This window comes from Pezoporus wallicus, unplaced genomic scaffold, assembly GCF_028554395.1.
Source record: "Pezoporus wallicus isolate ANWC-B61680 ecotype Strahan unplaced genomic scaffold, APGP_CSIRO_Pwel_v1 contig_6464, whole genome shotgun sequence".
Taxonomy (NCBI): Eukaryota; Metazoa; Chordata; class Aves; order Psittaciformes; family Psittacidae; genus Pezoporus; species Pezoporus wallicus.
This window is the reverse complement of record NW_026642130.1, coordinates 1,853,272-1,877,385: the sequence shown is the minus strand read 5'-3', so window position 1 is coordinate 1,877,385 and position 24,114 is coordinate 1,853,272. Positions and strand designations below refer to the sequence as shown.

Below are 24,114 nucleotides of genomic sequence, written 5' to 3'. Positions count from 1 at the left end.
TAGAGTCTTAGCAAGGCGTTGTGCCCACCATAACACACTTGCTGAGGATCACTCTTTCAGCCAGGTGTCCCCTGAAACCTACCTTTTCAGTCAGGTTTCTCCTAAGGAAACATGATTTCAGCTTCGCTTTCCTTTCTTGCCAGTCTATAGAACTACCTGGAGCAGTTTGTCAGCCTCAGACCTGACCCCTTTAACAGGGCTTGGAGGGGACCCAACTGTGTGAACCAAAGACAGCTGACAGGCAATGACAATGGCACCAAGGGTAGTAGTGTTAGAGGCAGCTTTTCTCCTCCCAATCATGTTCAAATAAGTATGGGTCAGGGGCAAGAATGAGTTTGTGCTGTGCTGTGCTTTTTGATGGGGGTCTGGCCTCACCTGAACTGTCAGCAGTTCCTGACTCACCCGGATACCCGGCATGCACCTTCCTGATGGCTGAGAGATAAGACAGCACTGTGGGAAATCAAGGGTCGGGTTTTGGCTCTTACACAAGCTCCCTCTGTGACCGCAGGCAATTTATTGCATCTCTCAAGGCCTTGGTCCCCTGCTGTTAATAACACATCCTTCCTTTGCTGTGTTTCTGTCCTTGTCAGTTTAGATTGTAAATCCTTTAGGGCAAGAACTGTCTCTTACTGTGTGTATGCACCAGACTCGGTACAGTCAAACTCTGATCTCAGCAGAAGCCTTTTAACATTGCTGTAATACAAATAAGAGTGATACCTGGGAGCCAGGACTCCTGGGTTCTTTGTCCAGGTCTCTCAACCTTGAGTTGTAGTCAGGGACAAGTTACTTTACCCTTTGCTAAAATAAAGCATGTCTAGAATAGTGGTCAGAAGGGTTGGCTGAATTGGAGAGGAAAACAGGATTTATTTATGAATAACTTTAATGTAGGGTTGATGGGCTGTAAGCATTGAATAACCTGTTGTGAACAACTAATAGATTTATAACTAAATAGATCAATAACTAAAACATTTGGCTTTCTACAGAACTGATCACTAGTCCTAAGGAAAAAAAAATGAGAGGGGTTGCACTTACTCAGAGCTGATCCAATACTGGAGCAAAGGCTTTGTGTGTAGTGTCTTGGCTCTACTGCGTGATTTCTATCCTGCTCCCTCATATTTCCCAACCTTCCCTGTTTACTGCCTTAATAAACAAAGCTGTTTGCAGAGATGTATTCTGCCCATATACCACTCTGGTGCTGACAGCCTACAGAGCGATCTCCCAAACCTCCTTTATATGCTGCTTCTCTTTTCTAAGCACTGAACAGTGACATCTTTGTCAAAGGGCATAGCTGGTGACAGGAGGACTAGCAGCCCTGGAGGTTGCAAGGACAGAGGGTCTCAGTAGTTGTGGCTTGCAGGGACATGCAGACTATGCTGTCAGTCTCACAGCAAGGGATTCTTACCGCTGCTGCATGCAATGGGCAGCAGGGGCCAGGGAAGGGCAAGATCTCCAGGGGTGAGGCGAATAAACTGGGTGTTTCCCCACAGGCAGTGTGTACATAGAGGAATTAATAGCATGTGGAGGAGGAGAGCCTACTTTCTTGTCTGTGGCAGGGTGGAGTTAGCCTGCATGGTTTGTTGTCATAAAGATTCTCATGGGCTGAGATCCAGGAGCTCCATTCAGTTGTCCAAACAAGGCACCCAGCACCATTCAAGGTGTCCCAGTGCACCCAGCACCATTCAAGGTGTCCCAGTGCACCCCCAGCTATGGGTCTAGAAAGGCATAGGTCTTCTACACCCTATGTAACCTACTTGCCAGCAGTCTGTGGATATCTTTGACACCCTCTGAAACAGTTCCACATACTTATGTTTTGCCTCTGGTCTCCAGCTTCTTTAGGGATGCCTTGGAGAATCCAGCTGGCGGATTATGAAGAAGAGTAGATTGAGATGAGCTCTTAGGCAGAAGTTCTTCCCTGTGAGGGTGGTGAAGCGCTGGCACAGGTTGCCCAGAGAAGCTGTAGCTGCCCCATCCCTGGCAGTGTTCAAGGCCAGGTTGGATGGGGCTTGGAGCAACCTGGTCTAGTGGAAGGTGTCCCTGACCATGGCAGGGGGTTGGAACTGGATGAGCTTTAAGGTCCCTTCTAACACAAACTGTCCTGTGATTCTGATTATGCACAGGATTGTCCTTTATGGGGACTTTCACTGAAAGGCAGGACTACTCCTCTGCATGGGGAAGGATGTGGAAACTACAGGACAGGGTCTATTCTAGATAAGAGCTATTCATGGCATGTGTCATCTTCTGAGGGCTGTGTATCTGCTCTACAAAGAAAAAGAAGGCCAAGAGAAGAGATGGCTGGAATAAAAATATCCCAGCCAGTTCTGGGAGCTCCTACTCCAGCTGTCAGATGTTAATGCATTCAGTTTAAGTGTGAACTTTACTTCCCACAGGAAAAATCCTTTCCTACCTGTTAGCATGGTCTCTGGCATTGCCGCAGTCTCCATGTCCCCCAAATCTTTTCCATGGGGAAGTGTGTGCATCCAGCACAAGGAAGTCCTCAAAATGGCATACCAAAATCATGTCAAGGAGGTGAGAGGCATCTGACAGGAAAGTGGTGCCAAGGAGATGGGAGACATCTGGTATCAGCCATCAGATCTCAGCTACTTGTCTGGACCCTTCTGTAGTCAAGGGGAGGAGACAGGAAATCTGTGGGAGGTGTTGCAGACACTTATCTTGTGATGGGATGAATGGCTTTCTGGAAATATCTTTCTCACTCTCCACTGATAGAAGATGGGATGGCAACAATCAGTTTAAATTAGCTTTTCCACTTTCGTACAGCTGAAGTAGGAAAGGAAATCCCATTCAAGAAGATTTGTGTCTACTTCTGTGGCTCCAGAAAATATTTTTGGACACACGAATTTGAGCATCAACAAAAAGCTGCAAACAGCTGAAGCAAACAACTACTGAACCTAGGGCTCCCCCAGAGGCTTGGGGGTATCGGAGGGGGGAAACATTTGACACAAAACGTTCCTTGCAACCCAGAGACAAAGTCTGTGTGAGAAAAGCAAGGGGAACGGGATTCATTCACAAAGCCACCTTAAAAGGCATAGGATTGGTGTCCCAGTTTTAGCTGTCACCTCAAGAGGCAGGGCATGCAAGCAGGGGGTAGAAGATGGAGGCTTAGTTCTCTCCATAGCCTGGAGATGACTCAAGCCAGCAGCATCCTCTTTCCAACAGGGTGTCCACATGGAACCATGTTCATAACCGAGCCCGCTGGCACCCGGCCACCCTGTGTGGCAGAGGAAGCATTTCTGACTGCAGGGAATCGAGTCTTGGTATTATCCTCTTCAGTCCAGCCTCCAAGCCAGCATCTTCCTGACATGCTGTTGTGAATCGGGAGATGTTTAAGTGTTACACATCCTGCACAACAGTCCCAACACAGGAATCTAAGAGCTTGTCTCTTCCAATGGCTCAGGGTAGTTAACGGGTTTGCCTGTTCTGTTTGCTGGCCCTTCCCTCATGTCTAGCAAAGAAGGGATTTGAGCCCACAAGAAGGGATTTGAGCCCACGAGAAGGGATTTAAACCCACAAGAAGGGGGTTGAACCTACAGGAAGGGTCTGAGCCCACCTGAGCACTTCCCTGGGTGGCAGGAGAGGGCACAGGGACTGTTCCTAGTTGGGTGTTGAGGTCTGGACCAACGTGTGAGATGGTGTGTTGGAAGCACGGGGGGATGGAAGAAGAAATTATGACTCTTGGTGGCCTAGATGTGTCACTGGTGTTGGGTGGGCCCTTCTGTGTCTGCCTCCTATAGCTTACCTGATTAGGGGACTCATACCTGAAGTTTAGACTGGGATTTAAGGGATTTACTTTCTGGGATGAGATGTTTGGAGCTAGCTGCAATTTTTTAACCAGTCCCAGCTTAGCTTTGGAGGTAAAGGGCAACTTCAGTAAGACTGAAAGTTTGTAATGGCAGGGTTATGTTAAATCCCAGCTCCCAAAGGTGACAGGTAGGACGCTGAGCTCTGCGATCTCAGGTTTATGGGCAGGACATAATTCAGAGCTTGTTCAACTGGTTGCTGATAGCAGGTCTCTCCAACATCTTCTCTGCAAATGTAGGGGGTAACATATGCTGTGTCCCATGATGGTTGAGGTCTTGACTCCTGTGAAGGGCAAGGGAGGACTTGTAGGGGCAGGAGGACTAACAGTCAGCATCTGGGCACTGTGCCTGCAAAAGGTCTCTTTTGAACACGTGCGCAGGTAGCTGGCACATCCCTCCACTGCAGAGCAATTCCCCTAGGTTGTGGCCAACAGCCGCAGGGCAGCAGGTTGCAGGGAGGACAGGTCACTGGAACGTGGGGTGATGAAGAGCAGTCTCAAAAGCAGGAGACCAGCTGTAGCACTTCAGATAGGCTATGGAGACACTGGGAAGTGGTTCCAATGGAGGCAGGGAGAAAGGACATTTTGGGGTAGAAGTGAGACATCTTGTAGCTGCAAGAATACATCCCTTTGTCTCTCAGCTGACCACAGCTTTTGCTTCAACCCATAACTGCAGAATCCACAGCTGTATTTCCTTCAGCTCCTCAACTACCACGACCTCTGCTCTGCTCCTGTTTGAGAGCAGATCCCCAGAGTGCAGGAATCTCTTCCAGGCTAATCCCAACAGGCAGTTGCATCACCTTTCCCAGTCAATTCTGCAGTATGACACACAGCCTGAGCTTACACAACCACTGGCCACATGCCTCTCTCCCTGGGAGAAAAACTTCCATGTTCCCCATTGCCTAGGATCCTTGCCTCACTGCATGAGGTTAAATCTTCCCCTCAGGAGGTAATGCTGTGCGAGATCAGAGAAGGCAGGGGGAAACAGAGGAGATAGACCAGGGCTTTGGAGACAGTGCACAATGCCATTAGGGAGAGGTTGCATGTTTGCACTTCAGAGAGGCATTTGGGCAGTAAATGGCAGAAGTGCTGAATTATTCCACAGGAGGAATGGGGAGTGTGAGCACAGGAGGGAAAATCCATTCATTCATTATGGAAATCAATAGCCCCCACGTGTTGTTTAATCTGGCCTTCCCCTGGAGAAGTGCAAGATGGAAGAGACCTCTGCTGCTTTCCTGATGACAGCAGAAACTCTGCCCTGGCCCAGCCAGAGGAAGGTGCCTGAAGAGATTATTCAGTGGTGACTCCTGAGTCATGTCTAGATCAATGCATTCAGCAATTTATTGGTGATTCTGGGATATATCTCGTCTAAGCATTTATGACAGTCAATGTTAATGCAGGCATCCTCCATGCAGTGCAGGGCAGCTGCGTTGGCTATATCAGGCATGCAAAAGGCATTCAGTTGGGCTGGGGAAGCATTTTGAGAAGCAGGAGGTCAAAAGGATGTGTGTGAAAATGAAAGGCTTGCTTTTCTTTTTGTATTAGGCACGCACCTTGCACTTCCTTAAGGAGACAAGGAGCCCATCCAGCTGGGAGACGAGGACCTCCCAGATTGTCAGTTGGACTAGGTGGCTTCAGTTCTGTTCTGTTCTGTTCTATTCTATTCTATTCTATTCTATTCTATTCTATCCTATCCTATCCTATCCTATCCATCATATATCGTATCCTAAATTAAAACCCACTGACCCTTACACTGATTTCCCTCATTAGCTTGGGAAAAGTCCCTTTCTACCTCCATTTCTGCACCTAAGTGTGCATGAGCATCCGACCCCCAGGCTGGGCTGCAGAATCCTGTATCTCACAGCCTAGATGCTGTTCACTGGTAGAAAGCTCCTGTGACCGCATTTGTGACACTTGGGTAAAGTTACACGGCATGAAAAGATTCAGCTGTACCTGAAGGGTGGTGGGAGTGAGGACATGGTCAGGTGGCTTCACCTTTATGAAGCTCCAAGCAGAAAGCTCCTTTCAAGTTAGTAGAAGAAGAGGGAAAAATACTGTAATACTAGTGAATATTGTACTTGGGCTGTTTCTTCTCCTGAACATGACCACTAGAAAGTAGTCCTCTTGTCATGTTATATAGAATGAGTCTTAATTAGGAGGTACCTATTAAATGAAACAGCTGCAAATGCAGCCACCCATAGGCTCCTGTGTAGTTTGACTTGCCTCATTATATTATATCCTTAGTGGGAGCCCCAGAGCTCCCAGCACCTGGAATAAATGTTCTAAGTAGGCAAAGCTGCTGGCAGGCTTCTGGCTAATCACAGGGCTGGGAGGAGACTTGTAAAGTAACTGCAAGTAAAGCACGGAAGGATACTCATGTGAGCTCCCTAAGCGTGCTGAGGGGGAAAGGGGTGTTTCTGCAGGGATCAGCACAAACGTGCTGAGGTAAGGGCTCCTGTACCTTCCGAAAGTGCTGTATCTCCTCTCCTGATGGCTTACTACATCCTTGTGGCCTTTGAAAAGCCACTGTGGAGGGATGGATTCTCTTGTACCAAATACCTCAAAAGCCCCAGGAGACTGTGATGCCCAAATGCAGTGCAGTGTGTGCGTGTTTGCAAGACTGCTGTTGTACTTATAGCCCCCTTAAAAAGCAGAGTACATACACGCTTCAGAACCCGCCAGTACATTTCCTCTGGCCAGGAATAGCTGATGAGTAATACAAAGCAACAGAGGTAATAAATATTAAAGAGCTGGAAAATGTTAAAGTGCATGGGCAGTGGAGCTGACACGCACTGTGGGTGTGAAGTGCGAAGGTCGTCGGCATGCTCCTCATGCGGGCATTGCTTTCCATCCTTTCCTGGAGGAAGAAACCTAGAAATAAACTTTGCAATTATTTTTTGTTAATAGTGTATTGAAAGGCATTGTGCATTTCAGTGAGCTTGTCATCTCGTGCCCCATTCCTGGCTTCATCCTCATTATGGGCACTTTATGGGTCTAAAGCATGGCTTTCCCTGGGTGTTGTGTCTGGACAAGGGAAACACAGCCAGTGGGAGGAAGGAGATGTGACACCAAGCACCTGAGGAGCCTGTGTGGTGGTGAGGTCTTGTTTCCCAGGAGATTGTATGGCTAAAAGATCGCAGGTTTGGATTAAGCATCTCATGGTGGGTGCACTGGTGGTGAACCAGTGGATGGATTTGAATTGAATTGAATTGAATTGAATTGAATTGAATTGAATTGAATTGAATTGAATTGAATTGATCTCAGCCATCACAAAAGGTCATTGGAGTTGAAGCATTAGTTCTTTGGTGCTGCAAACACACTGAACTCCTCCCTGCCCTTCTCAGCCTGTAGCATGGCTGTTTCCCAGCAAGAGCTGATGGTGATGTGAGTCAGAAGCCATTTCTGTGCTGGAGTTTCCTTCCAGTCCCCATCTGGTTACCAAAGATCCCTGCTCCTCCCACCAGATATAATGATGTAAGAACCGTGACTCAAAGACCCCCCTCAATTCTTTCTCCATCTGTCTAGACCCAAAACAGCCATGAAAACCTTTCTACCCCCTTTTCTGGTCCCCATCAAGGTGCAGCTGGATGGAGCTGACTGTGATGAGACGACAAGGGTTAAACTCTTTTCTGGCAGGCTGGGAGGATGCCGTGAGATTTCTCAGAGCCGTGTGCACCCGGAGAGGAAGGCAGGCCCTTGCTAATGTATGCACAGCTTCTGTGAAACTAAAAATAGCTGGGATCTGAGGCTGATCTTCCAGGATTTCACAGGTGCTCACCCAATTTTTAGCTCCTTTTTCTCAAACGGATGGCAAAATGAATGCGACAGTCTTAACCCTCGTGCAAAGCCACCACATCGGGACCCTTGCTCCAGGGATGCCGTTGACCCCTGCGGCACAGATGAGATGGGAGCGTGCTGCTAAATGTGTAGTCCCAGGTTCCTGATGGTGTCTTGCAAGGCTGGGGTGGACCCCAGCGTTCCTGATTGCTTCTGAGCACTGCCCAGAGGGTTTGCTGGCCCTAGGGAGCCCTAATGCTTTGGTCTGCAGCAGCGTGTGCCAGGAAGGGGATGCAAACAGCAGGGAGAGCATGCTGCAGCCAGCAGCAAGCCTACAGCTCTGACCCTGGCAGCTCTGCAGCAGGCGGGGGCTTTTTGTCAGTTTTGCCATGTCCTCAAGAATTAGCTCCCCTTTTCCTAAGCAGGGTCCTCTCCCTCTGAACTTCCTTTGGCTGGTGTTTTCCTGGCATGCTGTTCAACATCCACCTCCTCAGCTCTACGAAGACACTGTCCATGGGGGTTAGGAGAGACTTTGTATGGAAAAGTCTTGTCTAGTCATCTCAGGTCCTGCTTCAGCATCAGTGACCTTGATGGCCATGGAGAAAGTAAATACTGTAAATTCAGTGATTAACATCCTAGAATCCAAATCAATTCCTGTATCAGCTCCCTGATCTCCCAGTGGGAGATGTGACCCCCTCATTTCTTCAGCAGCCAGAGCAGGAAATGTTTCCCTCTGAGTGAGTGGTCAAACTCCGGCTGTGTTCCTCTTTGGCTCTGGGGTACTCATAAGTTTTTGAGGGTTTAGACCCCAAGCAAGCTGCAGTCTCTGTTCAGATCTTTGGGCCAAACTGGTTTGTTAAATTGCTCAGGAAGAGGAAAACTCTTAGAAGAGAAAACCACCCTGTTATGTCTCCATTTACAAGGGATTCACTGCTAGTAAATGGCATGGCTTTCGCCTTTGCAGCTCAGCAGCTTCCACTGAGGGATCTTGGAGGCTTGCAGAGAGCTATGAGGAAATGAAGATGTGGCACTGTCTTTGACTGCACTCCCAGAGCAATGCAAACTTCCCCTCTCCTGAGATATCCTGTGTCTCTGTTGAGTCCAAGTGATGCCAGATCACTTCTAAAGACCATCAGGGTGCTCTGTAATGTTGCCCATCCTATAGAAAGGGCAAGGTGACTATTCCCATGTGTCCATATAGCATCATGCCTCGGAGTTTGGGAGCCCTCAGGCATTTCTCTGAATTTGCCCAGAAACTTCCATTGGTTGGAGCCAAGTCAATTGAAAGACCCCCACTTACTTTCAAGGACTTCAGGGCATCTGTTCCCGTAGGCCTAGGACCAGTTTTATTTCCAAATGGAGGGCCCTGACATTAAACCCTGTTAGCTCAAACACACTTCAAGCAAAAATTCAGTCTGAATTCAACTTCCTTCTTTCTGTGTAAAGCTATTTAACAGCTTCGATTTAAAACAGAAGGCTTTGCCGGAGGCGATAGCACTAGGTGTCGGAGTATAAGTAAGTATGTGCAAAATAGGAAAGGGAGTGGGGCTGAACTATTCATAACTAATTTTGGGAGGGGAGAATCTGTGATAAAAAAGAGCATCTGCCTCAGTGCTCGGACGTGAGACCGTGTGATAGATGCTGTGATATGTCTCTGCTGCACCCATCACTTTGATACCCTCTCCAGCAGCTCCTGCTATACTGCCTGCTCCTTTATGCAGCACAGAGAGGCTTCCCACATTAAAATCAAAAAAATCAAAAAAAGGCAGTCATACCCTGGTGCTGAAGAGGTCTTTGGGGTTTTTCTTTTCTGTTTTAGGTCTCTACATCTCACAAAGTAATTGACAAGTAAACACATAAACATGATTCCTGTGAGCCTGGCTCAAAACTATGGTAGCTTCTGCACTGTTTTAGTGGGAAATGATCTGGAAATAGGGATTCTGCAACCTGGATATCCATGGAAGCCCCACAGTCCATGGGGATGTGGCAAGGAGAAGCTGCATGGGCAAACATGCTTCCAAAATGAGGGTTATAATGAACATGCCAATAACACATTCATGACTGGTTTTGCAAATAAAGAAATGCTGGCCAGGCTCTGGCTAAGCATGGGTATTTCAGTAACAGCCAGATCTGGGGAAGTTTGACAAATCAGTGCCAGAATGTGGGCTAGCACTTTCTTATGATTTGTTTCTCATCTTCTGGTTGTGATCTTTCAGTCTGTGAGTCAGAGGAAACTACTCTGCAGCTAGGAAAGGAGAATAGTCACAAAGATGAATCCCAGAAACATCCTCCAGACTGAGCTCACACAGTTTTTGTCTCTAGAGCTTTAACTACAGTGATGCCCTTGCCCCACTTTTCTGCCCCATGCATCTGCTGGAGGTGATGACCCTGGTATCTGTCAGCAAGATGAAATGCACACCTGCAGCTCTGCCATGTGGCCTTGTAGTCCCAAATATCTGCTTAAACCATCAGTAAAAGGGAGTTGAACACAGACTATGAACGATGCCTCAGAGGAGGTGATATATGTATATGTTCCATTTGAATGGTATTGCAACCAGAGAAATCATTTCAGAGGAGCTGGGAACATCACTAAGAAATTATCAATCACAGCTCCCTGTTTTGTGTATCAGAGCCCCTGAATTATCAGCAACAAGTTAAATCAGCCTGCAGATATCAAAGCTGCAGGAATCAGATCCTAAAAATCTTAGAGCATTATGATTGTATTGTCTCCAACTATTTGATGGAATTGACCCTTTTCAAGGAGGGGTTGATTTGCAGACTTTCTTTAAATAGTGAAAATGATTTTGGGCTGGAAATTATTGCTGCAATGGTTATGGCTAAGTGCTGGCATAGGTTGCCCAGAGAAGTTGTGGAGTGTCCATTCATGGAGGTTTTCAAACTCAACTACATAAAGTCATGACCATCCTTCTCTGACTTCAGTTATCCCCACTTGGAGGGGAGGCTTGGTCCATAAACCTCTAGAGATTCCTTCCAACCTAAGTTATGCTATCACTCTATGATATGATCCTCCCCAACGTATGTTTTATAAATCAGATGCCTCTTTCATGGTTGGTGTATAGTAAAGCCATCTGTGCTTTAAAATAGCTTTACACTGGCTTAGAATAGAAAATCATTACAGTTTCTCCTGTGCAGCAGAAGACTGGTACTATCATTCTTTCTAGCACATACTTCAGTTGCAAATAGTATTTTGCAAAAGCAAAACTTTCTAATATAAATGGATGTTCAAGTATCATCCCCTCTCAAATACATGCATTTAAAGAATAGGGCTTTGAATTCCATAAAGACCAGTGTTTTCCCTGAAGTGATGGTTATCATGCCTAAGAATTGGCAATATTCAGAAAGTTTGGCTTGATCTTTAGGCTCTAAAGGGAATAGATCTTTGCTTTTGAGAATCTCACTTACTCACAGAGGAGTTTTCAAGCAGGATAAGGAAATAATGATCCAACAGGAACATGTGAATGCTAGAAAATATGAAAAGAGATCGATGCAGTAAACCATTTGACTCAAAAATGTTAATATAGGCCAACTAATCCAGTTTTCTCACCTTGATGAAATCACCGTGTAATCTTGCTGCAAGTGACTCCTAAGCCTGATGCTGAATCATAGTGATGTTGTGATAAGTGAGGAGGTGGAAGAAGTCTCATGTTGGCGTTCCAGGTTCAGCACCGAGATGACAATAAACTGTGTCCAAAGGAGGACAGTGTCCTCTGTGACCTGCTGGTTTACACAACTCATGGATGATGTCATGCCATGCATTTAAGCTTTATAAGTGTCTCTAAGGCATAGAATAAGCTTGTTTTGTGTTCAGCAACATTATCCTCCAATAAGCAAGACAAGGCATGGAACAGAGATTATTAATTGATAGGAGCCGATAGAAGCAATTAACTAGATAAAGGGTAGTTTTACACTGAAACATATTTACCAGACAGAAGAGGGTAGAAACTGCAAGGGGGAAGAACTGAAACACTTGATGAACTCACTTTTTATTGCATTTTATTCATTCTTAGGTATAAACCATATGAAGAAATGCCAAAGGCAAGATTTCGGAAAGCTCTGAAAATCCCAATACTAAAAATCAGGGCCCTGATGAAGGCCATCAAAATGATGAGAGATTTAGTTTTAGATGTTGTTGGGATGAACTCTGAGACTGCTGGATTAAAGGAAGGGTACACTGCTTGCTTAGTCCTGTGAGAAGAATTAAGGTGCTCTTTCTTATTTTGGAGATAGCAAGTGATCTTTCCTGGTTTAGCAGTGTTTCCCAGCATGAGTTTGGCCCAGCACAACTAGCAGAGGTGTCAATATGTCCTGCACACCCTTCAAGGATGAGCCCAGGCCAGGAACCGTTCCCTAGAGGTGATTTTGGTGCAGCCACTTGTTCTGGAGGAATTTGATGCCATAGAAGCAGCCAGGCAAAGCTGTGGTATATCAACACCTGTATGGGGCACCATAGATGCTACTTTGATACTCGAACTAGGAACAATAATCATCCATCTGTGAATCCTTATTGCTAACTTGCAACATTACAACAGAGAAAAAAATCCCTAACAAATGTTGATATTGAGCACATTCATTGTGATGGCAACTCGAAGTTTGATTTTGATTCTTTTCAACCGACAGCATTTTACTTCCGCGCTCCCCTGTTGCTTTGTGTGTTCCTTTTATATCTGCTAGGATGCAAATAATTCATTAGAATTAAAAAAGCGGGCCAAAGCCGCAGCTGGTGTAAACGGTGAGAGCCCTGTGGATGCCAGCTCGCTCCAGCTGAGATCTGGCCTTACATAACCTCATTTTAAGGGTACCTTCAGGCAGCCTCCGCTGCAAGCCTTCCAGCCGAGCAGTCACACATGTCCTCATTTCCTCCCTTACAAGGAGCGGGCTGTAAACACCCTGGGGTGCATGGAGATAATGGCCTCTTGCAAGAGTGAGCAGGAATGCAGGCAGAGGAGGCAGCAGGAGGGTGAGCCTTCAGATGAATAACACGCCTCATCCCACCCCTCTTCTTCCAGGAGTGAGCACCAGGGAGAAGGCTGGTGCCATGGAATGGGGAGAGAGATGGTGCCTATCCATATGGTGTGTATTGCTACCATGACACCTAGGATGTAACCATGGTCCTGCAGTGCCATGGCAAAGTAGGGTTCTCTGGAGAGAAGTGGAGGAAGTTAAGAAGATGCTAGGAAGGGTGCTGTACCTGTTGCTCTCCTGGTCTTAGTAAGTCCTACTAAGCCTACTAAGGTGCTGCAGGTGTAAGTTGCAGCCTACCCAGCAGAGGTAATTTTCTGAGCTCCTCCTTTCCCTAGAGGTCTCTTTCTGGCTCGTCAAGCATGCTCTCCCATTTGTCAAGCCAGGGTATGCTGCTCTGAAAACAAGTGTTGTTTGCGGTTGGTCAAGAAGAGTTTTCCAACATGGAATTGTTGGGATGAGACTGAGTACTTCAAATCCTATTCCCTTCTGTCTTTCCATATACCTATAGTAGTAAACTGGGCAATTTCAAGACCTGCTTGTGGGCATTGTAAATTCATCATGATGCTTAATTTAGTATAATCACTTGGATTGGTCAAGGCTTACTAGTACTCTCCCTGAGCTGGGCAGGGTTCAGGACTCTGTAGGGGCCAGGGATCATTCCCGATACTGAGTATGAAGGCAGCTACCTGGTTTTGAAGAATGACATGAGTTCACTTCTGTGGTCATTCTTGGCCCTTTGGTCTTAGGAAAAGCAATCAGGCCCCTGTCCTTTGTTGACTATTGTAGGTATAGTCTGAGATTCCATACCTTGGTCAGCTTGTGGTTGTGTGGGACAGGCCATCACGACTCTTCCTTCCTCAAAACATAGCCCAAGGCCTGTGTTTCTATGCCTTTCTGTGCTCCTGCACCCCTCTTACACATCAGCATCCTCTTCATTTCAAACCAGCCTGTTGCCTGAGGCATCCTCCTACCCTTTCTGCTGGTGATATTCAAAGCCACCTCTGTAGATTGAACAGTGCCAAGTCACAGGCACAGTCTTTTGATAGTTCACCCTGTTAAAGTGTTAGCACAGACTGTGGCAATTTTGGCCAAAGCCAACTAGCATGGCCATAGCCACATGGAGGTCGAGTCATGCCAGCTGGCCAAGGACAAAGGCTGGTCTTTGGTCTGCTTTGTGTGTGAGGTGTCCCTGCCCAGGGCAAGGGGTTGGAACTAGATGATCTTAAGGTCCTTTCCAACCCAGACCATTCTATGATTCTATGATACATCCAGACCCTCTGACTTTTTAATCCTATCCCTGGACATTTCTGTTACAGTCCTTGCTGAGACAGCCAAACAGCCTCTGTCATCCACATGAAGCATCCTTTTCCATAGAAGTTAAGCTGTTGGGGTATTTGTTTACAGTAGGAGCATCTCCTCTTCTCCATCTTGGTGGCACCCTGGGGCTCTCTTCAAGGGTTGTTTGACCACAGTTCCAAAGCTGATGGCTTTGGCTCCTTAAAAGCACGAGACAGCTTTGGCGCAGAGACAGCAGAGACTTTGCCCTGTGCAGTTTGTGTGCTACTGTGACATACGTAGTAAATAAGCGTGAGGGTAATTATACCAACAGGAATTCTGGGAGCCCTGCCAGAATGGAAGAGACAGCCAACCCTTTGTGCATTTAAAGGAAATCACCCCGAATCCCCCTCCCAACCCCAAATTAATTCTGTCTCTTGAAGCCATGATGAGACTTAGAACTAAAAATACATGCACACACACACTCGGATATAAATATAGCCAACATTTGAAAAATAAAAAGCCCAAAGTAAGGCTCCTGTATCCAAAATTAAGCTCTTAAATAAATAAATTAGCCTGATTTTCTAAAGCACGGAGCAGTGAATGGCTTTCACTGACATAAGAGGAGGCATCGTGTTGCTAAAGATTGAAGGTCGGGCCTGAGTATGGATTTGAAAGTCTAATTATAGACTCCTGTTTGCTACCAGCTTGATCAAGAACAACAAATTTCAGGTGAAATGATGCTGATTTCATTTTTTCTTCAGAGTTTGCATGCACTTAACCAGTGTTAGTACAGGTAGGAAATGACCCTCAAACAAGTAAATGAAGTAGCACAGAGAAACAGATCTATTGGAATAAAACTGCTTACACCAGTGCTCCACATTGGTGTTTGGAAATAGGGCTAAGAGTCACCAGTGTTACAGCTGGGTGGAATTTTATATTGATTAATTAGACAGGTGTTTATTAATTGTTGAAAGCCTACCAGGTAGAAATACTGCTTTTCCCAGTTAACTCTTGTACTTCCTCTGCTGAAAATTCACAATTGACTGGAATCAAGAGGAAGAGGGCTTTAGTCCTCCTTTTCCTCTCTTTTTCAGATTTGGGTCTAAGGGATGCTGAAGAGAGAGCGCCATATTTTTGTATGGACTGAAAAGAGAGTACAAAGAGAAATTCTTTTCCCTTTAGCTACAAAGGGTACTTGGAGCTTTTTTGCTCACACACTGCTCATTTGGGAGGCTGTGACCTTTTGCTGGCCAATATTATGCCAAGGGATCCCTGAGGCCACAGTCTCATGTGGCATTTGGATAGGGACAGATTTGTCCTTCTGGATCTTCCAGCACAGATCAGATTGAGCAGGGCTGGTTTCATGGTGTCGAGTGAGTATGTTCACCCCAGGTGGAGGACCATCAGCAAGCAGAGCAAAACTCCACTCACCTGTTTGTGTTGTGGTGTTTAGATCTGGGTTCTGATGCCGGAAGACTTTGGAGAGCTCTTTGGTGCTCCATGACTCAGTTTCCCCATCTATGGAAGGGGAAAAAATGCAGTTGGACTTTGCAAAGGTCCGTGGGCTCAGCAGTTGAGGGAATTTGGTGTTGGTGTTACCGTCATTGCCATAGTTCTGGCCATTGAGGGAGATAGGATCAGGGCATTATAGAATCATAGAATCATAGAATAGTTAGGGTTAGAAAGGACCTTAAGATCACCTAGTTCCAACCCCCCTGCCATGGGCAGGGACACCTCACACTAAACCATTATATTTAATCCAACACATTTTAATGTCCTTTTGTGCATGCTGCCCCCATGAATAGGTGGTATGTCTTCTCACTGTGGCCAGTTAAAAACATTTATGCTGAAACTGTGTGGATGGTGGTGAATTCCTGGAGACCAAGGAGGAATCACTGCACAATGTGGTGTCTCTCTGTTAGTTTCTTCTTGATCTTTTTCAAGTGACTCAGTGGTGTTGTTACAGGTCAGTTCTGCCGACCTGGAGTGCTTGGAAAAGTGAAGATGGTCTTAAAAATAACCAAAACCTAGAGACAGGTGATGGGGACAGCAATGCAGAAGAGAAAAGGTCTAGAAAATGTGAGCTGTGAGAAAGGACTGAAGGAAATGGTGGGATTTTTTAGTCTGGAATAAAGAAGGGTTTACATGGTAACTATGTGCAAACAGGTAAAAGACTGCTGCAGGGTGAAAATGAATAAATTCTCCTTGTCTATGTCCATAAATTAGTGGCTTAACCTTCAGAAGAGGCATTTAGGTTTCATGTACTAGCAGGAATGGGAGTTCCTGCAAAGGGGAGGCCACACAGGACTGCCGGACAGATCTGGGGAATAACCCCTGGAAAGAGTTTGGCGGAGGTGATGCTGTGTTGCCCATGGGCAGCATCTTACATGCAGCACCACACTGGTTTTCAGTGGCGGTTGTGTTGCTGATGCTATAAAAACCAGCTTCATGCTCCTTCTCTCTACTTTTTCCTTGAGCCATTACAGCTCCCACCCCCCGTATCGCCTTTGCAGCTAAACTGCGTTTAGTTTCCTGCATGCAGGGAGGGAAGGCAGGATCCCTGTGTCATCCTGCAGCAGCGTCTTTCATGGAAAGACCAAGTACAAGCGGTGGCTTTGTGCCTGTTGGGAAGCGGGAGGAGGACTGATGTCCATCGAAGAGCAGCGGTCCACGACCATTCCCACCCGCCTCGGGCTGTGATGGGGGTGTCACACCAGTGTCACCAGTGTCGTGTGTGACTGGCGTGGCGTTTACTCGAGTGTCGAGCCCCATCTGGTGGCTTTCCAGTGTCATTTATTGTGTCCTTGTGTCGTTCGGAATACTTCATCTGTGCTTGTGCACTGCGAACGGGCAGGAAGGACAAGAGGCTGGAGAAAGGGCAGGGCTTGCAGTCCTACCTCTGCTGCTCTCCCGGCTCCCTGTCCCTGCGTGTAATTTGGAGACACGGAGGCTGCCGAGGCTTACATCCTTTCCTCCTGCTCTTCCTTGCTGTGCAGTCTCTCCCCGAGTGGCAAGGAATGATCTAATCGTTTTGGCAAAACCCCAGTTTGTGCTGTGAGCCCCTCCCAGAGCCTCCAGAAGGCACGTCATCCCACTGTCATGCTGGCATCTGAGGTGGGACAGATGAACAGTCCCGGGAGGGGACATTTCTATCTACAGACTAGCTCAGATGATCAACTTCAGGGGCAGCGTTAGGTGAAACAGTTTCTATCCCAAACAAGTTTATGGCCACCATTCAGGATGAGAAGGAATAAGATCCAACATTAGGCCATTAATACCAGCATGTAGGAGATGCTTCCTTTCTTAAATGCCATGAGTCCTGTGACATATGATTCTGTGATATCTGTGTACCCTGTGCTACCCTGACTTGATCAGCTCCATTCACAAAGGCTGGCCAAAGGTTCCCTGCAGGGACGTTGCATCCCCAGGGTGAGGTTTGCAGGCCTCTTTGCACATCTGTCTGATACAGAAACAGAGGCAATGACAGAGCAATGTTTGTCCATGCATGAGACATCTCTTTCTAGCCCAACACTGCCCAAAGTCTCAATGGCTGACCAGTGGCAAGCTGTGGCCTTGTGCAGTTGTGGTCACACATGTACTGAAGGTGAAGGTGGTGTCCCATTTGAGGATGGTGCCAGACACTTTTCTGTGGTGCTCAATGACAGGATGAGGAGCAATGGCCATAAACTAAAACCCAAAGAGTTTCACCTGAACATGAGGAAGAACTTCTTTATGTTCAGGGTGGCAGAGCAGTGAACAGGCTGCCCAGGGAGGTTGTGGAATCTCCCTCTCTCAGACATTCAGACCCTGCCTGGATGTCTTCCTGTGTAACGTGCTTTAGGTGGCTCTGCCTTGGCAGCAGGGTTGGACTAGATGGTCTCCAGAGGTCCCTTCCAACCCTAACGATTCTGTGGTTCTGTGATGCTGTATTTGTCAAGTAGCTTCTCCTCTTTTCATTTTGCTAAAAAGTGCATGAGTTGTTTTCTTGTGCAAGTATTTTGTGAGAACTTCCTACCCCCACATTTGGGTGGTGTGAGTCAGAGGTTTCCCACTCTTGCAATACAAAAGTGGTCCTTGGATATTGCAGGAGATAGTGTTAGAATTGCATTGACCCCTGTTTCTACCCCAGATTCCCTTTCCCCCAGACAACCTCCCTCAGCCAAACAACTGCCCACAGCCCCATCCTCCTCAGGCATCGATGCATGCCAAAGTCTCACACTTAGCTTTTCTTCCTGTTTCCTGCAGGTATATCCGAACTATGTACCTGGGGATCCAGAGCCAGAGGCGGAAGGAACACCAGCGGCGTTTCTACTGGGCTATGATGTACGAATATGCAGACGTAAATATGTTGCGCCTCCTGGAAACTTTCCTCGAGAGTGCCCCTCAACTGGTGCTACAGCTCTGCATAATGATCCAAAAGAACCGTGCAGAAACATTACCATGTAAGTGGCCCCCTCATCCCCCTCCCCATCCTCCCAGCCTCCCCGCTCTGATCTCATGCTCAGCACCTGATGGATATTTTGCTAACTGTCTACCCTACACAGCCTGGTGTGTAAGGGGCTGCCACTTTGGACAAATCTCATTCCAGCTGTGTGCTGCATTGTTTGCTGGGTAAAATCTCTGCTCATTCTGCTGGTTAAAAAAGAATCAGTGAAAAGATGAGATTCAGCTCTTCCACATCGAGTCCAGTCTAAAGAAATGATGGTGGTATTAGGAGGAGGCAGGAAGTCTCTGCTGTTATGGCAAGTATCACCATTCGTTTGCTGCCTGGTACTGGCGAATCATTCCCTGCCTCAGTTTCCCTCCTTATGTAAGTAGGATGATAAAACTGTGCAGATTTGTGTTGAGAAGACAAACAGTTCAATGCCTGTGCAATGCTCTGATGGTGTGTAGTATAAGGGGGGTTTTCAACAGCTAAATGCTGAAGGACCTTCTGAAGAATGCCCAAGAATCAAGGTTTAGTCATTGGTACCACGGTTCTCTGCATGCCAAAGGAAAGAGGGGGGGTAGGCAGTGGAGGGAGTTGTGTAGGGACATGCATGTTGTAGTGCAGATATCATTACGAAAGTAGATGAACAGAGGCTTGGAAGCAACCACAGAGAGTTTGCCAGTTCTGATGTCCTTTGCTGCAGTGATGTCCTGAGCACGGGGCATCCACCCCAGTGGAGAAGCATAAGCCCCTGTCCCTGCCCTGGGGTGAGCAGCTCAACCAACCCCTCCCTACACATGGGCTGGCTGCCTAAGGTTCACCAGCCTGTGGGAGAGTTGTCCTTTCCAAGAACCAACAGTGGTATCAGCTGATGAGCTGCCGGTTTATTCAGCCCCTGCTCAATTCACACACCAGGGATGACACTCAGTTTCCCAAAGGCAGCCTGTTTGTAGCATGCCCTTTCTGACAGACCTGAGGAGTTTCTTGGATCTGGGATTGGAACTGGGCACTTTATCAGGGTTAAATTTTGCTGGTTGGACCAAGGCCACTGCTATCTGTAGCGTGAGTAAGTCAGACTGCTCTCCCCTACTCCATGCTTTAAGCATACCCATCACAATTGCTTATAGAGGCCTCCCTTCCCCTATTTATGTAGTAGTCCTCTGAAACCTCTCACCACAAGCTCTCCAGGCCTCCAAAGTGCTGACATGATAAACATTCATTTCTACAACTACTGCTAGAGCTACACACATTTGGCAGCACCCTTTTCTTACTGCTTCCAATATTATTAATCCTACTAAAAATATATAAATCTCAACCTAAGAGGGTTGCCAGGGCATTATGCAGATTGTTGGACTCATTACAGAAAGCACTGGGTGAAGTTTGCTGGCCTCTGTTGTGCTGCAAGTCAGATCACACGGCCGAATAATCCCTCCAGGCTTTCAAATCTGGGGCTCTTTCAGTTTGCCACTTCCAGGCATGGCTGCCTAATCCACTGAACAAGCTGCATCATTTTCCACCCCCCTCCCTTCCTCGGCTATGCAGTTCCTCCGTTCCTCCACCACACCGAGCAGGCTGCGCTCTCTTCCAAGGCAGCGCACGTCCCCGCCTGCCTCCCCAAGCCCTGGAGGGCTCTTCGCCTGCCACGCTCCAGCAGCCGAGCTCTCAGCATCCCCAGTGCACCCTCTCCCTTCCTCCCTCCCTGCCTGTGCCAGGGATGCGGTCGCGCATCTCAGGGCTGCATGCTGCGCAGCGGGCATTGCTGATGGATGCGAGCAGCAAAGCTTGCTCAGCGCTCCTGACTCAGGTACAAGGTTTCCTAGAGCTCCTTTGGTGCTTCTGCCTTCCTCCTCCTCCTGGCCAGTACATAATTATATAAAAGGAAGTTAATGCTGAGAGGAGCCGTTATGAAAGGGAGCCCCAGAGATTTCCATTAAAGCAGGCAGAAAGCAAAGGAAGATAGATATTGTTAGGAAGGCGGTGTGTTTAAAAATCAAATCAAGTCTCTCCTGGCTCATTGTGTCTATGTGAGCATGGGCTTGTCACAGGAAGATGCCAGATCTGCCTCTAAACAGGGATGGTATCAGCTGTGTCGTTGAAGGATGCACACTGGCAAAACATCCCACAGCAGGGCTTATAAACCCAGGCACAGCCCATGCTGATAAACCCAGGCACAGCCCGTGCTGGTATGTCCAGACTCCATATGGTTCACACAGTGACAGAAAGGCCTCTTGTGGTTGTAGTGAGTAAGAGAGCACTGGAAGGGCTAGTAGAAGAGATTACAGTCAGGCTAATGCATAGTTTCCTCATTTCCATATCCGTTGGGTTGGTGGAAGAAAGAAAAGCCTCACCATCTCACCATACCTTGTAAGAACCATTTTACCCTGAAGTGGTACCTGTTTGAAACAGTTGGGTGGAACCTGTGTTTATTGCTCCTTCAGTGCTCAAAGAACAGACCAGTTCCACTAATGTGTCCCTGCTCACCCTAGAGTTAGCATCTCCTGCATGGTCTGACACCACAAGCAGCAGAAGTGCTGGAGCTAGAGTTTCAGGTCAAGTTCCAGCTTGAGTAAATCTTGGGACAGTAACCCTGGGATTTCATAAAGGTCAGGATTCATTCCCCCATCATACCCCTAGCACAAGGCAGACCAAATCCCAGCTTAGGTGCTGTTGCTTGATGACTTGGGAAAAGCAGAAAATAGCACAGAGAGAAAAGAAGTGAGAACTTGCTGTACTTCATCAGGTGAGCAGATTGACCTGGAAGGTGCACGCTGAGAGGCTGAGCTGAAATACTTTATGCAGCAGCTGCTGGGATGGAAAAAAAAAGGGTCAACATCAGCTCTTGGATATGCATGTGGAAGCCCTTCATGAGCTATTCATCTGCTACAACCACCATTGAGGAAGGTGAGGGAGGAAGGATGCCTCCAAAACTTGGATCAACCATTATTATCCAAAGAGAATGAAGGCAGTGAGCTGAGATTCTAGCCCTCCAGTAGCGCCTTTCTCCAGGGAATCTAGACAGAACCTAGGTGATATGTTTAGACCTACCTTCAGGGTTAGGTAAAAGAAGGGGATGGGACTTAGAAGAAGATGCAGCTCTGCCCCTCACTCACGTTAACTGTCTCCAGGATTTAGGAGAGGATGGAATGAAAGGATGTCCATCTCAGATTCAGGGACGGCACTGGCCGAGGACTTTCCCTGATTTAAATAACCTGGTGTATTTGCAGGGGGAAACATAATATTAACAACAAGAAAAGCCCAGCAACCTAGATCTTCATTTAATAATCACTCCTAGGAGTAAATCCACCTCACTTCTTGCAGAATAAACCATCCTTAACCCACTTCATCCTACAGAGGTGCCTGTTTCTCTACACTGAATGGAAAAGAGCGCTTACAACCAGCTTAAAGGAGACACTCAGCTTCTAGGCAGTTAGTGAGGTGAGAGGGATTCCAGTTTCTCAGCATAAATCTCCTCTTAAAGAGGTTTCTTTTTACTTAATTTTTTATGTGGCTGCTTTAAGACTTAATAAGATTTAGCAGAATCTCTAATGTCCTTCCACTCATGTCACAGGCTCCTTATGGATTCCCAGCTTTTGCTGGGAATTTGCCTCCATGAGGCTGCAGGGTTTCCCCCCCACGAAAAGGCCTGTGTACCCACTGATGCTGTGCCCATCTCCTCTATAACCCTGCTGCTGATCTGAAAGAGATTTGCAGCATGAGCCTTCATTTTGCAAAGTCCTTTGGAAATCTCTGGGATTCTGGGAGGTGTCAGCCCACAGTAGGTAGTCTGAAGCTGCTTGTATATTTAAGAAAAAGCAACATCAGCCTCATTTTTTATGGGGGTGACTCTTTTAAGCAGAGGGATATAAGTTAGGAGCTAAAAGGGACTTTAGACATCTCAGCTATGGCTGTGTGTTGGCTGCAGAGTTATCCTGGTGGAGTCTGCAAATATTCTTGCCCCATCCAAAGCAAAGCTCTGTCTTTTATCATGTCCTCCCTCTTTCTGTATAATGTCTGGGGGCCATTTATGATCAGGTCTTGTCCTTTTCTTCAGGGGCACATTAAGATGCTTTTCCCTGTCACTTACCTTAGAAGACTTAACTGGTCTTTGCAAGGTATTGATGTACAAGCAGCAGGGGTGGGTTAGCCGCTGTCCTCACTTCCCAGACAAGGCATCCCCCATCAAGCTGAGTGGGTTCAGGATGAACCAACCTCAAGTTAAGCACTCCTGCACCTGAGTGAGAAGATTCCTGTGTGGGTGATAATGATTAAGTCTAACATGGAGGCACATTTCTCACTTAATTTTCCCCAGTGACAGGGTGATAGTTAACCAGTAATATGCTGTGAATAATGGATATGCTGTGAAATACATACTGTCCGTAATGTCCTGTTGGATATATTCACAGGATAGGGAATATCTTAAGGCACCATGACTTGCTGAGGAATGATTTGAGATCTAAAACCAAGGCCATATCTAAAGGACAACACATGAATGGATCACTTCTTTCTCAGTCCTCTTGCCACTCAGGCCCCAAAGATAAAAGTAAACTTCTTAACTGGGGAAATCACGTTAGAAAAAGAGCCTTCAGCCTTTCGTTGCCCGAGGTATGATTTTCAAATGTGATCAGCACTGGCCTGAACGTAACTGAAGAGGCTAAAATGCCCATGTCTCCACTGAAAGTGGTGAAGGGACTCGTTAGATTTGAAAGTTCATCCTACAAGTAGCACTGCTAACTTTGAAGGGACACTAGAAGTTCGTGCAAGATTCCCCATGCTGGCCTAAGCTGTCAGAGAGCTCAGCAGAAATGACATCAGCAATAGACATGCATCATCACCACTGCTGCCAAGTTAGCATGGGCCTGCCATGGTTCTGGCTTGGACCAGCAAACTTTAAGCCAAACAATCCCGAAGGACTGCTTGGGAGTATACACAGACCAGGGACCATTCCCAGTGGGCAGTTGGACATGGGCACATTTGGATGACAGGAGATGAGATATGGATGGGCAGGAGTGTGCCTACTGGCTGCTGGGCTGGAGAACAATCCCTACAAATACTTGATTCTTGGTAGCTATGCAGCCAAAGAGGACCATAGAAGGAGATGCTGTGCTGGATAGAAAAGTATGCATAGGGTTTGCTGTGGGGTGTTGCTGCCTGTTCTCTATAGGTGTCTTTCAATTTGGGTGTATCTAAGTATATACATTCCAGCAGTGCTCAACTGTGAATCCAAAACCCCAAATTCAGATCTCTGTAAACCTTACTGAACAAAATTGTCCCCATTTGTGCAGCGTCCCGTAACCAGAGTTACCCATTAGAACTAAACTGAGGCTTACCCTCGCTACACAAGCATCAGATTCTACAAGGCTCAGTACAAAAAGAGCAACATGTCATCTACAGACTGTTTGGGATGGCTAAGACATTCATGCAGGGCCAAGCAAAGTCCTTTTCCTCCAGAAACAGAACCCCTTTTCCTTTTCTGACCTAAGATCCAGTAAGATAGTTGCAAAGTAGGCCTAAAAATATTTTTGCCTCGTAAAGTCCCCTAACAAGAGATAGGGTGGAGGTATGATCTACCGGTCACACTCTGGGCTTTGGCTTGGGCTGTGAGACAGATCATAAGGAAATAAAGATGTTAAAACTTTGCCCATGGGGTTGAAGGCATAATTTTCTTCCTCTCATGCCATTTCTTGGGGAAAAGAAATGGGAAACATCCATCACCCAGCCCTGGTTCCCTGTGACAGAAGAGGCATGAGCAGGAAAGCAGTTGGTCATTGCCGTGTGGGCAAGGGATCCCACCATTTGTGCACTTGCTGAAGGGGCTTGGCAGGGAGAAACTGGG

General features: G+C 46.9%; 1 protein-coding gene across 1 annotated transcript in view; it reads left to right on the top strand.

Annotated features, from left to right (window-relative positions):
- Positions 1 to 24,114, top strand: part of XKR6 (XK related 6) — a 174,715-nt gene that overhangs the window by 135,653 nt on the left and 14,948 nt on the right. The window contains exon 2 of the mRNA XM_057427489.1: positions 18,098 to 18,294. Coding sequence (XP_057283472.1) covers positions 18,098 to 18,294 — 197 coding nt within the window. The remainder of the gene's footprint in view (positions 1 to 18,097; positions 18,295 to 24,114) is intronic.